Genomic DNA, 15,802 nt, shown 5'->3' with positions numbered 1-15,802 from the left:
CAGTAAACAACCACCAGGACTAACAATGACAACCACTGTCAAAAAATACCCAACAGTTTTTCATTTTGCATACGGATACCAGTTCCCACTATTTCTGAGGTCACAGTTTAATGTATTTTTAGGGGGTGGGGATCGTAAAGTAAACCAAAGATTTTCTGGCTTCGTGCTGTATTTTCACTGGGCAACGCTGGTACAAGGGTCCTGCTACTTATATATATATATATATATATATTTATTTATTTATTCTTTACCACGTTTCCGGTTTCATATATACTGGAAAACAAACTGCTCTGTCCTCTCGCGAGAGATCTTACTAGACTGGAGTAATATTTATTTTTCCAATCCAGAGTTCCCCAAATTAAAAATGACTTGGTGTTTAGCTTTGTCTTCGTGAGGAGAGGGAAGTAAATAGACTTTAGCCTTTTAGCTACAAAGTGAAGTATCTGTTTCATCTCGGGGAGGGGGGGCATAAATTACTTTTTTGTTCCTGTGATGGATTTATTGCTAGATTCCTGAGGGTGTCGAGGGACTCTTAAGTTATTTCTGTGATGCCAATCCTCATTACACCTTTTGGGGGAAGCTAGATACCCCCACGCCTTAAAAAACTGACATCGAGTCTTGCACTAGTGGGGAGGGAGCAACTAAGAAATATTTAGAGTAGTAGTAGTAGTAAACACGTTTTTCTCCTCATTAATATTTAAACAAACTTTATTTTAAAAATATTTCATTGGCATAAAATATTTTTACTGAATACACTATTAATAAAATACGTTAATTAATTTTAAAAAAGGAGGGGATCGATATAGGACTAAGACAGATCTATTATGTATTTCCTCCATTGCTTAACGGTCGACATAAAAAAAAGAAATGAAACGAATCACGGAAGAAAAAAAAAACAGGAAGTTCACGTTTTAACTTTTTTTTTTTTAAATATGAAATAAATGAATAGTTATATAAAATATACTACTACTACTAAAAATATCCCATTTAATTGGTAAAATACTTTTAATTTTCTTCCAAGAGACGAAATAAGGTTATGTACATTTCAGGATCCCAAATTTTTATTTTAAAGTCGAAGTCTAAAATTTAAGATATAACAAATAAATTAATAAAATTAATATTCATAAAGAGTAGATTTAATATAGATTTTTTTCCAAAATAATCGTATTTTATTCTTTTGTATATAATTTTGACTAAATTTTAATTTGGCTCTAGGCCTATCGTTCTTCCTTGTATCTGTGACTTTAGAGTTAGGATTAATTACGATATTTGTTCCTCGTAATATTAAAGGTAGCGAAATAAAATACTACGTCCTCTTAAAAGAAAAAAAAAAATGAAAATTAAATCGTTATATGTTTTATTTAAGTTGTTAGTACATCTTATATCACAATGTACCAGTTTAGAAATACAAAACGAATAATCGTTCGGTTTGAAAAGAATTTGGGACGCTGAAAACGTACATAAACTAGAATACGTTGTTTTTTTTCCGCCTTTTCCAATCAAACATTATGACGTCGTTTAAAAAAAACTTTTCAAAAAAGATTTTTATCAACAAGAGGTTAGATTAAGGAATATCATAAAAGATTTCCTTTGAAAACAATAAAAATGGAGAGAAAAACACTAAATATTTTATTGTTTTTAATAATGCAGTTAGATCGACTCATCCCTCCCCCCTCATGCAAAACGGAAGTTGAAAAAGATTAATTAAAAGTAAGACGAAATAACAATATATCGCAGATCGTGTGATTTGTAAGTTATAATAAACTTTATCTTTATTTCGTTTTAAACAATTTTTTTAAAAATCATAACTGACCCTTAAAAAAGGTAAAGATTTACCTATTTTAAAAATATAATAATCATACTGCTTTTTAGCAAAAAGAAACTCTTAAAACGTGTTTTTTTAACGTCCTAAATTCTCTTAGATTTCAAAATAATTTTTAAACTACAAATCGAACAGTTGTCGACGAATGACGTCTTTTGGAAAATGAATTTGGGACGCTGAAAACGTACACAACCAACCCAGAACGCTATAAGCAATAAATAAAAATTAAAAACATAGATATGATCTATTTCATTTATTTAAAATTAAACATCTGTGTATGCAACCAATTTTATTATATCTTAGTTAACTTTAAGGAAGTGAAAACTAGTTCGACTTAAAAATATATCAAAAGAAAGTTGTTCTTTCTGTTGTACAAAAGAGAAAACGGAAGAGACTGTATTTTCATTTCAAAAGTTTTGATTTTGTTTTTAAGAATAAAAACAAATCGTAGCAAAAATACTAAAATGTCCTAACCGAATCTGAATTAGTTAAGATTTAAATATAAAGATTAAAAAAAAATTAATTAAATCAACTTCCGTTTCATTTTTTTTTATTATTGTTGTTATTGTTTTTTAACTCGTAAAAAAAAAAAATCGAGTTGTAGCTATGATGCGGCGTTGCCCTGGCTGAAGTCAATTTTTATTTGTGAATTTTTTTTATAAAATTATAATCAGGCATAGGTATCATTTGGACACTAGTAATTTTGATTAACTCATTCTGATTGTACCTAAAAGCTTTCCAAACTGAAAGTTTTAATGGGAATTTGCTAAGAATTTTAAAACCAAATAAAGTATTTCATTTGAAACTATTATCAAAAGAACAAAATGACGGACTTGGTTACGAAGAACTCGGAAATGCTTTCTAATGGGTTTAATTTCGTGTATGAGTTTTAAAAGTACCTAGTTAATTGTAGTACTTTACATTTTTTTTTTTTTTAGATTTCACTAATCCTAAAACAATAGGCGAAAAACACATTGATGTCTCTTAACTTTATTAATATTATTAGAAATTGTCAACAATCGAAAAAAAAAAAATTGGATCCTCTTCAATTTGGGGAAAACTATAAACTGCAAAAAAAAAAAAAAAGAGTCAATGAAGAAAATGAAAAATTTTAAACTAAACAAGGAAATGAGTTTTCTTTTTCTAAATGGAAACTGTTAATTATTTGTTGGATGATAGGTATAGGATTGTGTTTATTTATATATTGTTTATCTCTAAATTGATGAAGGTTGTATCAAATTGGTTCAATCAGGAAGAGAGAAGCGACAGGAGCTGAGGTGATGCTGGATGAAGAAGTTAATAGAAAAAACGCAATATTATTTTTAATCTTTTTTTTTTTCGTTTGGAAAAACCGCCCGATCAGATTGAATAAATAAAAAAAATGTCATGTACAAATAAACAAACGATTGTAATCATACAATAATAATAATAAAAGATAGATGTTTATGATCGACCTTATAAATGACTTAAAGTCTTTCCTCTCTCTCTCTCCATATTCCCAACGTGTAGAAAGACAGAATGGATACTTACTTTACATAACTGCTCACCCTGTGAAAGCTCTTCAAACGGATGCCTACTGTGACATTTCGTACAAGCAAACAGAGCTGCCATTGTCGTCAAATCTTTAAAAAAAAAAAAGACTTTTTTTTTTTTTTCTTTTTTACCCCCCTTATTAGTTGGATGAAAATTTAAATTCGACAAAATCTTTCACAATCTCTCTGTGTGTGCTTCATCCCGGAAGCGTGATTCGGAGCAGACGCACCCGCATCGACTGCGCGTGCGCAGAATACAAATCAAATCTAAGTATTTTTTTCTAAAATTATTTTGATAAAATAAATCTTTTTAAAAATCTTCATTTATTTTATTTTTATTGATTATTATTCATAACTGAAGATCTGACTTTAATAAACTAGATTATATTTTATTTATTATTTCATCCAATAGGAATACGCATCGAGCCGATTCTGCACGGCGGTCAATGTTTGAAAATTTGTTGCTGGTGTTGTTATGGTTAATCTGACTTAAATTGTCGCTTGTTTTTATTTTGTTTCTTTCTAAAGTTATTTTCTTCGGTTATTTTTTTAGTTATTATTTTAACATGTCGTCTGACGGTGGAATTGCTGTAAGTATATAATTTATAGAAATATCAGGCTTTTATAATTAATTCCCAGTTTTTTTTTTTAATATATTTATATATATAAAAAAAAAACTCGATATTACCGCGTGATGTTATTTTCTTGTCTGAATGAATGTAGCCAAAAGGAAACCTAACCTTTACTTTTCTACCCCGTTTCTCGGAAATTGCTGTATTTTGTTTTAATAATAATAAAAATAATTTTTTGGTCAATCTAGAAAAAAAAATTCTTAGTTTTTCGACTAAGAGTTGACATCGTTTTGACGATGGGAACAATTTAAACCCAGTAGCAGCGCTTTTTCCCAAATAATTTTTGGGCGGAATCTTTCGTTTTTCTTTATATAAATTGAAACTGAAAAAAGATATATTAAAAGAAACAGTCAACTTCCTATTTAACTACTCTTTTATTGTTACTTTAGCCAATATTTATAATTAATTTTAATTAACGACAAACATTTGGTTTTGTGAAATTGATGCACATTAATTTTGGGGGGTTTGTATTACTGTACACATAGATTCGAAAAAGTTGTCAAAAAACAAATATATAACAAATGTTGTCAAAGGCAAGATAAGTTACTTTTCTACCTGGATAATTTTCTAGTGTTTTTTTTTTTTTTTTAACGTTTTTCATCTCGAAAAACATAGTGTTTACCGATGTAATGTATTGGAAAATTAAAAATGGCGCCCGACTCTCTCTTTAACGCGGTAAGTTTGGGAAAAGGAATTAAAAATAAATAAAAAAAAAACTAGACAAGATACTGTTAGAAACTGGCTCAATATATGTTACCGTGACATAGGCTGACATCGGTGGGGTTTTAACAGTATTTTGTATATTTTTTTAAATTTTTAACTCCTTTTCCCAAACTTACCGTGTTAAAGAGAGAGTCGGGCGGGCGCTATTTTTAATTTTCCAACACATCGGTAAACACGGTGTTTTTCGAGCTGAATAAACATGTTACATTAAATAAAAACACTAGAAAATTATCCAGTTAGGTAGAAAAGTAGCTTACCTTGCCTTTGATAACATTTATTTGTTATATGCGTTTTTTTTTTTGTTTTTTTTGACAACTTTTTCGAATCTACAGTAATACAAACCCGTTTTCCGTCTCGGAAACCCTGGTTTCAGTTAGTGTGGTCGTGTAATTTTATGAAGAAAAGTTGAATATTGATAGCCATATATGGGCTGGCGGCAGCCCCTATGGCTGATCTATATAAAGACGATCACCCCTCCTCCTCCTTATGTTAAGAATGATTTTCTAAATAATAACGTTATTATTTGAGCACGGTAACTTAAGTCTCCGCCACTTTACATTTTTAAACCTATTTTGTTTGTCTTTACCTAGTGATTCAACTAGTGTAATAATGAATAAATAAAACTTTAAAGATTTTTAATTGCTTGAAGAGATATAAGTCTTCGTCATTTTCTTTTAATGACTAACAATTAAGGAATGCACATAAAAACGTAACTTAACCTAAATTCAGTCTTGTTGGCTACGGCCTTTGTTGCTGAGAGGCGAAAGGCGTTGTGAAGGATGCCAATCGACCGCACGCACAACTAATAAAGGTAAACACAAAGCAAAGAGGAAACGCCAATAGCAAAAAAGAATGACAAACAGATGATTGATTAAACACGATGTGTATCGTGTTTTATTTTTATCCCTCCCCCCCTCCAAGGTAAAATGAACGGAAATTGATCGAGTATCAGCTGGAGCGAGAACGGGCGTTTTGCGAGGTTGAGATTCTTGAATCCTTGAGGTAGGAACTGGTAGTCGAACGTCAGTGATACTGGAACGGTTAGCCGGACGTCACTGGGCCGCAGGAGCTGGTGGCTGGAAGAGCTGCAGGAGTAAGCTGGGATCGCTGGAAGCTGCAGAAACTGGTGTGTCATGCTGTAAGAGGGAGTTCTAGGAAGCAGGCAGCAGTAGAATGTGTATCTCACACAGGTAGTTTGTTGAGTAGCATTGAAAAGGGCTGTTTGGATGCTGCTCATGGTCCCCACAAACTGGTTCCGCCGACTTGACAAGAGTCAAGATAGGAATACTTCTAGCTCCCAAGCTGAACTGAAGATTTGCTGTGAAAGCCGTTAGCTTTATAGAGAATTGTTGATGATACGCTCTACGACCAGTGATAGTGTCGCTAAACCACGAATGACTGTAATTAATTTCACACCATATTGCTTTCTTTCTTTCTTTTTTTTTACATAGGCATCACCACTTATCAAGGCCAAGAGGCCACTCGAGGATAGGGGTTAAAGAGTGTGCAGTAGAAATTGGACAATATAGTAATCGTTAGTAATAGAAATTCAGTAAATTTGTTAACAAGTGGGACGACTCACCAAGAACTTGTTTACGTTAGACTTGAAGACAACCATATTGTAATCAGCTGGAAAGCAGGAAAAAGGAAAACAATTCCACAGGTGTGCAGTTCTAAGAAAGAAGCTTTGTTCATGAAATCTACGTTTACATTTAGGCACAGATAAAGAGTGGGGGGAATTATTGATAGTGTTTTCAGCTAGACGAGTGTTTCTTGTGAAAGTTTGGCGAGGAGGGACCATAGATTGAAGCTCAGTTGAACACTTTCCATGAAAATAACGATACATTACATCAGAGACAATTAAGTCTTGTTGTTTATGTTTCACATATTTCTAATGTATGAAGAGCTAATTTTTAGGATTTGCTATTTTTTGTAATGAGTTGCTTGTATTACAGTATTTGCGTACAAGCTTTAAATTATTTAAATTGTTTATGAGAGAAGAGTGAAAAAATATTTAAAACGCGTGAATAGGTTAATGTGATATGTTCAAGTTTCAATATGTGTATAACACCCACTGTTTTCTGTCTAAAAAAAAAACTAAAAAGAAGCAGATCAATCTCTAATGAAAATAGGGGTTCTTAAGTGGAGCTAAAAATATTAGGGATGGCATTCGGCTGTTCTTCCAAGGTGAAAAATTGTGGTCATGATTAGGGGTGTACTTATTATCAAACTGGCCGATTATCGTTTAATCGGCTGATTAATAGGTTTTCTAATGCCGATTTATCAGCAAATTTTGTTATAAATGATACTAATATTAATTTGTTCCTCATTTTCCAACTCTTGCTATCATTACATATATATTTTTATTTTTTCTGGTTTAGATAATGTATAGTTTAAGATAAATTACTAATTGGATATTAGACATAAATAATTTAAATACATAAAAAATTGACTAAATATTAACAACCTTCAACCATTATGGCAACCAGTTTCTGCTGCCAAGTATTTTGATGTCAATCCCAAGAATAAGAATACAGCTGCTTGCAAGTTATGTTAAACCATCACATAAGGGATAGCAAATCAGTAAAAAACTTTTACAACAACTAATATGTTAAATCATTTTAGAAAGTTTCATTCAAAAGAAGCAAAAGTTGCAGATAAGAAAGAAAGCACAATGAATATTCAGGAACAGACATTTCAGGAACAAGTGGCAGCAACTACGAACCTCCAAACTACTATAGAATTAATATTGGCCTAAAAGAAAGTTTGGGATTTTAATGACCACAGGTCACAAGAGATCCGTTATCTGATAGGAGAAATGATTGCTGTTGATATTCAACCATATTCTGCAACACTGGATTTAATAGGCTTATTGTAAAACTGTGTTCAAATACAGCATTCAATCAAAAAAGTACTTCACTGCAAAACTTTTGATATATTTACAAAAGTAAAACAAAAATTCCATTGTCTCTTGCTGCAACATTTCATGAACTACAAACATTTGGATGGCTACAACAGATAATGCTCCTTTTCTGAGTTTGGCAGATCATTGGTTTTCAAATGACACACAATGCAAGAATAAGTGAAGAATTGCACAGTGTTCTGGATGAGTATAAAATCTTCAGTAAAGTTTTCTTAGTCTTGTAGGATTCAGGAACAAATATGGTTGCTGATGTCAGGGAATGTGATTTAGAAGAACTACCATCAGCTCAGGCTGTGAAGACAACCATTACATTTAACAGAAATACAGTTTTTCACTTTAATCGCTTTCCATTGGCAAATTAACTGAAATACAGGATCAGTTTAATTTGGAAAAATAAACTCATTCAAGATGTGACCGCACGGTTGAATTCATATTATATTCTGAAAATTAATAACGATGAAAAAATTAAAATTAAATTAAGAACAACGAAAAGCTCCTGTAATATGTGTTCTTGATAAGATTCCTACCATAACAACGGACCAATAGGGACTTGTTTGAAAAAATATTCAGTTCCCAAGTCCATTTGAAGAAATCATCAAAGAAACAAGTCAAAGAACATCAACCATGTCGATGATACTTAGAAATTTAGCTCTGAGGTTATTTCTGTTGAAAGTTGTCCAATCTAATTCTAGTATTTCTGACTTCAGTAGAATCCTTCTTATCATTGTTGAAAAATTCAGGTTATCAATGGAAACAAGATTTTCACCCTATTTAAATGATTAAAACTTGTGTATGTCTACTCTACTAGATCCATGATTCAATATTAATTTTAAAAGATTGGCATAGAAAACATATTTAGAATGGATTCTAAATCTACTTTTCACTGATGATCAGCAGTATACACTACCCTGCTGAGGGTGAAGAAGCACAAAGATGTGTAAATTACAATATGGCAATTTGAAACCAACTCACACAAAACAGCCAGTAAAAATGTCACAAAAGATGCTTTCATCACTCTTAATATAAGAAGACAATAGGAAGTAAAAGTACAATCATTTATAATTAAATTTTAGCCTTCATTTTTTGAGGTGTGAAGAGTGAACATTGCATCATTTATATTAGCAAAATTGCACTGATGGACAATTTTTATTAAGTATCATCCAAGAAAATTGAATTAAATGACAGTAAATATTCAATATAATTTTGTACATAATGGTTATGCCTTTTTTTTTTTTTTTAACAATTCCAGCTGCAGCTACTTCTTTATAAATCGATAAAAATACTGTTATGTTCAATTTTGGGGGCAGAAATAAAGTACCAAATGTCATAAATATATACTAATTTTGAAACCACTTATCACTAAAACTGTTAAAATATTATTGCATGCTTAATCAATACATATTGTAGAATGCTATATCCAAATGTCAGCACTTTACCCATGTACTTCTTAAATAGTATCCTCTTTATCATGGCGATGTAATTAAGTAAATGTACATGTTCAACATCAAGTTAATTTTAATAAAAGAGAGAGCTGCATGTTATCAACGATAGAGTTGCTTATACAATTGGTATTTCTTTGTGATTCTGTTGAATTCTTTGCTTGGCACTGATCACATTCGTCCATTTGAGGTGGTTCCCCAGTCAAACATGCATAGAGACAGAACTTGTTGTCCTTCTTCAATGCTTGTGGCACAAATCACTTGGTTTGTATTGTTTATTAAATTGTTAGATGAAAGTACAGACTAGTTAGAAAAACACGCTCTCCTCCACATGTTAAGAAATGAGTTTCTAAAAACTTCTCTGCATAAGTACTATTGTTTTTTATTGTTTTAACATCTTTATTATACTTTTGTATTGGCTTTGGTCAAGTTAACGCTGTGATTGATTTATTTCTGGTTTGTGCGGATTGTTCTGCTTTACATTGAATGCCCAGAAAAAGTCCTTTCTGATTAATGTTTACCAATTTTAAAATAAGCGAACGAACTTGGCTTTTTTCAGAATAACAGAATACTTTTGGATCTGGTAAAGATTAATCAGAAAGGACTTTTTTATGTCACATGTGTGAAGCAGAATGATTCGCACAAACCAGAATTTTTTGATAAAAGATTTGTTCATTTTTTTCATACGAGAATTTGTGACAGGCAATACAATATTCCTATATTTAGTGCATACAATCAAGACAAATAGTAGAAAATTTAGGAATTTTGTTATTCATATTTAATTACATTGACACACCAGTTCTTGTCAGATCACCAAAGTTAAGCAACATTGAGCCTGGTTAGTACCAGATGGGTGACTATTTGGGAATTCTAGGTGCTGTTCCCAGTCGTCCTATATATATATATATATATATATATATATATATATATATATATATATATATATACATACTTGCCACTGGTATTTAGCAATGTTGACTCAGAGAGTGATGGTGTGTTTGGAGAATAGAATATCTGATCGCTGCGCTTCATTGTCTCTGGTCCATGGAAGCATCAGTGATGATTTAGAGTAAATCTTTTTTTTGTCTAACGTTAAAAATTGTAGACACGATGACAAGATATAATTTCTGTGTTTGCTTAAAATGCCGTAAGATAGGTTTTCAGTTGATGTCCCAAAAGACAGGATGTATGCCGCAATGATGTGTGAGTGTGTGTGTGTGTGTGTGTGCGTATATATATATATATATATATATATATATATTATATCATCAACTCCGTATAGGAGGTGGGTGGAGTAGGAAATCTTAAAATATTTTAAAAACGTTTTTAATCAAACTTTCATTATAAATTCACCATCTTTAATTTATTCCAACACGATCATGTACCTGAGGATGACTCCTGCAAGTCGAAAGTACTTGCAAGTGTGGTGAGTTCCTGTACGCATTGAAACATTACATCATATCGCTAGTCCACCAATAGGGAAGAAACGATCAAAAAAGGAAATAAACAGAAACTTTCACTTCCATTTCATTAAACTTACACACACACACATCTTCTATATAATATTTTGATAGCAGAAATTCCCCTCTGGATCAATGTACCATAGGTTTGCAACAACAGATGCCATATACAAAGCTATTATGTCTAGACTATTAGCCACTATCTTATGTCACTTTAGAACGCCATTTTAGACACATTTAGTCGTTATAATAAAATCTTATATTTCATCCTAGGAGGAACATCATTACCATCACAACCATTTTTAGAGGAAGTAGTTCCTATTTTTCCCTCTAAATAATGAGTCCTCTTACTACTGGTAATCACTGGGAGGTATTCTGCACTTTAGACAGATGTAGGGTTGCACCTTTCGTAGCTGAATCGTAAACTCCTTGACATAATATAATCTTTCCCTTTTTGGTTACAAAAAATATTAAAGTCTCCCTCGACTAATTTTGCTCCTTCTGATTGGATGAGTTATGACCATTCCTATATTCCGGAATAACGGTATTAGCATGCTAAATCAACCCTGATGCACCATCCAAAGATGGCGTCGCAATGATACTTTTGTCCTATGAGTAAATTGCTTGCACGCTTGATTTGTACATTTGTTTCAGTAATTAATTTTTTTTTTTTTTCAAACACAGTTACGTTTTCTTTTTTTTTTTAGGTAAATCATTTATATATATAATTTATTTAAACCTGCACGATCTACTGGATTCTCTTGCTGTATATATTCTTCTCTCTCTTTCTCTCACTTTGAAAACAAAACAGCAAACATTTATTTCCTCTCTCTATCGCTCACTCATATCTTACTGTATATATTCTTCCCATTTTAAAACTATTAAACTATTTTTATACTTAACTATGTATATTTTCGTTTTTACCACCTTTATAATAAAAAAAATATATAGATATACGTAACCTTTCTTTAGCCATTTATATTTTTAGTTTTTTATCACATATCTTTTCAAATAGTTTATTTAAGTTGATATCTTACATATTTTGTCAAACCATTTAGATACTTTCCATTTTTTTTTCCATACCTCAATTAACAGACCTGCACATGTGTTTGAAAGTTAGGGATTGGGTTCAGTCACAATTAACGATTGTTTACACCGATTACCTGTGCTACATTTTTATGGTAAATTTCATTACATAGGGAATTGAATTTGGTGGAGTATTTTACTTAAATTTCTTTTCTAGACTGATTCTCTTTTTCTCTTTGTAGGGGGTAAATTTGAACATCAGTTCCACCTCCAGAATTTTCTTTAGAATGACTACTTTTATAAGTTTTCGATTATGCTGTTGAGAAAATCTAATTCAGATTTTACAGCGGCAAGTAATTATAGATATAGACCCGTATTATGCACTGTAATTCACTGGATGCCAAGTTTGTACGCACATTCGATAAACAAACTTCTTCTCTCCTACCAACACTGCCACCCCACAATTTTCTTTTTTTTTTTTTTAGGATTTGCAGGTGGGTATGCTGACACTAATTATCAGAGTTAAATTTGAGGGAATTCCTTCCCCCCTCCTCCCTCCCCCCCAATAAAAAGGGGGTTGTCTACTTCGAAAGCCATTCTTTACATGGAGATGTTGGGGGTGTCTATTCCGAACATCGTTCTTAAGATGGGGGAGGTTGGTGGTGTCTATTCTGAAAGCTGTTCTTAACATGGGGAGTTTGGGATGTCTATTCCAAACACCGTTCTTAACATGACACTACTCAAAGAAGTGAAGTGAAAAAAGTCATAATTGTTTTGTTTTACACGTTAAAAAAAGACAACATAAACTGGAATTTATTTTAATACTATTGCTGAAGAGTGGAAGAGGATGACTTGATCAACAAATGAAAACAGCTCGGACTGTTACCACTCATTTTGATCACTCTAAACAGTCCAAAACAAGTGAGAATCCTTAACCTCTAAAACTTTTTACTTTCCATTATTATTCTAATGAACCATTTTTCATACTTTTTATTAATTCATACTGATTTACGCATTCCCTTAATTGTTTTTTTTTTTTTTTAAGTTCAAACTAGTGGTGGGACGATTAATCGGTAATCATAAGAATTGTGTATTTTGGGGGGAATTGGAATCGCATTGTAAAAAAAATACCTTAGATTTACAATTCTTTCATTATGATTCTCTTATATTTTTAAGTTGAACTGTTTGTTTTAAGTGAGATTAATGCTGTCAAAAATTTATGATAAAAATGCCATAGAACTTTTCATAACATATTTAATATGATATACAAGAATTTTATTAACTACTTTAAAGGTAATTTTTATTTATCTTAATGAGTTTTCTTATTCCGTCACATACATAGGTGCTGTCTGTTTCAAGACTTTGAGGCCCATGATTAGTTATGTTTGCACTGTTGCAAAACTTTAGGGGCCGTGAGGTAACATTGTTTTCATTTGTGAGTGAAGTTTATTTATGTATAAAACAGCCTAACTATGTCAAGTCCATGAAAAAGTTGAATACTTAACCCTTAGAGAAAAACAGATTTTACAGTACTCTCATTGCGAGTAAATCATGTTAAAAATCAGTGGCTTTTCCAACTGGTGACTAGAAAAAAAAGTCGGCTACTTCTACACTTTATCGCTGAAACTGGAGACACCATTTTATTTTGTGCACCTGTCGTTAAAATCCAAGGGAGAAATCAGTATTTTAAACTATGACCAAAGCATGAAATAAATGATAAAATTAAACTAGATATGATTTTTTTTGGTTTCATTTAAATTAATTTGTTGTTGACCCTTCAAAGTTGCTTTAATTCAAGAAAAATGTTTCAGTAAAATTATCTGTGTTCGAAAAAAACAAAAAAAAACAAAACTATGATACAAAAACCCAATGTTACTTTCATTACAAAATTGTTTTTTTAAAATTATATTTTCTTATGCAAACTTTTCAATAAATGTTTTTACAATTATATTTTGATAAATTTTTATTTTTTTGGTTTTCAAATGGCACTCGCCCAGTTTAAACAATTATGAATGTCATTTTCATTTTCCGTTTTTAATAGAAAAATATATATGTTTCATGAAAAACTTTCCATTTTCATTAATTAAATCGAAACATTTCCAATTAAATAATTATGGATATATGTTCTCTTTCACTTTCTTTATTTACTTTTTTTCATAGTTCTTTCTGGAAGAAATTAATATCTAGTTTAATTTTTTGGTTATTTATTTCTAACTTCGGTCATAGTTTAAAATACTGATTTCTTCCTTGGATTTGAACGACAGGTGCGCGAAGTAAAATGGCATCTCCAGTTTCAGCGATAAAGTGTAGAAGCACCAAAAAAGGGGCGCTTGTCTTTTGGGAAGTTTTTTTTTTTTTTTTTTTTTTTTTTACCGACACTCTTCGATTAGTAAATGAATGAAAAATCTCATTAGTAAATGAAAAATGTCTTGTCAAACTTTATATTTTTAAAAAATAAAACAAGCAAAGTCAAAGTATTTAAACAATAAAAGGTTTAATAGAACAATTATGTACTTTCTATTTTGTGAACGAAGGTGTTTTCAGGAAATATTTCTAAAACTAAAGTGAAACTGATCATGTGGTATCAGTTCGCAAAACTTTGACAGTAGGTCGGCTTTTTTGAAGTATTCAAAAACAAAAACGTTAGAACTACATATTATGCTGACTGACGGTTCCGCTTAAGGTCTTTCGAAAACTACAAAAGAAAACAATCATTTTGCTATCTGTTAAATAAATAAGGTAAGTGAATTTTTTTTTCTTTTAGAAATTTACGTTTCATTAAAATATTCTGCGAATGAAGCAATTAAACATTTTTTTTAGAACTTTGTGCAACAAAAACAAAAAAAATGTGAAAAATTTATTAAAAACGGAAAAAAGTTTAACTGTAAAAAAAAATCCTTTGAATCCTAACTTTGCAAACTAACTAGTCACTCAGAGTCGTTCAACTAAAGGACTGTAGGGGCTTGGTTGACATTCACCGATGCTTGGTATCACAGTCATGATGTAAGCATAGGTAAATGTTTCTCAACCCCTAACAAAAAATAAAAATAAAAAGGTTTTCAGAAACAGCATTAAGGCAGAAGCGATTTCGAAAGTTCAATAAATGACTTTTATTTGACAATAGAAATAAACAATTACCAAAAATTTACTTTTTTATATAGAAATAAAGAGGTAAATTAAGACATTGAATAAAAATAAACATTAAAGAACGATAAGTATATAATTATATAATAAAAAATAAATATAGAAATAAACCAACTTATTTAGATTTAAAAAATATAATATTATAGTTAAAAATATTTTTAAAGTCAAATAAATCAATAGGAATAATTTGAGACGATTGAATATAAAAGGCTAAAAATTTAATCAAAGATTTAGTTATTTTTAAATTTCATTTGGAAATAAGAATATTCTAGAAAGTGGAATAAAAATCAGTTAGCTGCAAAAAAAAAAATGTTAAATTTTAAAGAGTTATCGAAAATAAAGAGAAAATAAAAAAAATGAATATCAAAAGATAAACAAAACATGTTATTCCTATTGAAATTTGATGTTATTGTATTTTTGCTGAATTAATCATGATTTACTTTTTCTTTATATTTTTTAATATATAAAATAACTCCTGAAATTGATTGTTATTAATTTCATGGTGCATGTTTAATTCATGGTTAAAATATTTGTTTTGACTTTTATCTTCAATGAAAGAAATTTTATGAAAAAAATCAAATCGTTTTCGAAATTCCTTTAATTGTATTGCCACTTTTTCGCTGTACCAAATTTTTTCGCTACACAAAAACTTTCAATTATATAATGATATATTTCAAAACAACAATTCCACGGGAATCAGAATAGTACTTGGTTTCAGAATCATTAATCAACATTTTCCTTAAATCGGAATTGGAAAAAATTTAGGAATCGTCCCAACACTAATTCAAACAGTATCTGCATGTTATCGCCCCAAGCCATCAATAATCGCCAATGAAAGCCAGATTATTTCATTTTGACCATGGCCACCAGTGTCTGCAATTGTTTAGGGATGTAGTTTACTTTTTTGTGAGTTGGGTGGGTGGGGCTTCCACTGGGCAACGCCGGTTAACGGGTTCTGCTAGTATATAATAAAATGATCTCTCTATATTTTCCCCTCTAAATTTAACAATTTTGGAAAAAAATAATCAAATGCTTTCTATGCACATCTTTTTCACTCAACATCAACATTACTTTATACATCTTTCACAAAAATATTTCTAC

The 15,802-nt window shown here is 30.8% G+C and overlaps 2 protein-coding genes across 5 annotated transcripts in view; one reads left to right on the top strand and one right to left on the bottom strand.

The window, feature by feature from the left end:
* LOC145248046 (uncharacterized) overlaps window positions 1-3,597 on the bottom strand; it is a 62,463-nt gene extending 58,866 nt beyond the window's left edge. For all 3 annotated transcript variants that reach the window (XM_080109778.1, XM_080109779.1, XM_080109780.1), the window contains exon 1: window positions 3,353-3,597. In XM_080109778.1, coding sequence (XP_079965904.1) covers window positions 3,353-3,433 — 81 coding nt within the window. In that variant the 5' untranslated portion in view covers window positions 3,434-3,597. The remainder of the gene's footprint in view (window positions 1-3,352) is intronic.
* The window catches only part of LOC145248047 (centrosomal protein of 57 kDa-like), a 75,871-nt gene continuing 61,703 nt past the window's right edge, over window positions 1,635-15,802 (top strand). The window contains exon 1 of one of the 2 annotated variants that reach the window (XM_080109783.1): window positions 1,635-1,749. Coding sequence is in view for 1 of the 2 variants with exons in the window: in XM_080109782.1 (XP_079965908.1) it covers window positions 3,921-3,944 (24 nt within the window). In the remaining variant the exon portion in view is untranslated. Of the gene's footprint in view, window positions 1,750-3,782; window positions 3,945-15,802 lie in introns of those variants that run through there. The other variant, XM_080109782.1, reaches the window with a different exon arrangement.

Source organism: Euprymna scolopes, chromosome 26 (genome assembly GCF_053919585.1).
Source record: "Euprymna scolopes isolate OS-2025 chromosome 26, ASM5391958v1, whole genome shotgun sequence".
In the NCBI taxonomy this organism is placed as follows: Eukaryota; Metazoa; Mollusca; class Cephalopoda; order Sepiida; family Sepiolidae; genus Euprymna; species Euprymna scolopes.
Note: the sequence above shows the minus strand (reverse complement) of the source record. Positions and strands in the feature narration are given on the sequence as shown.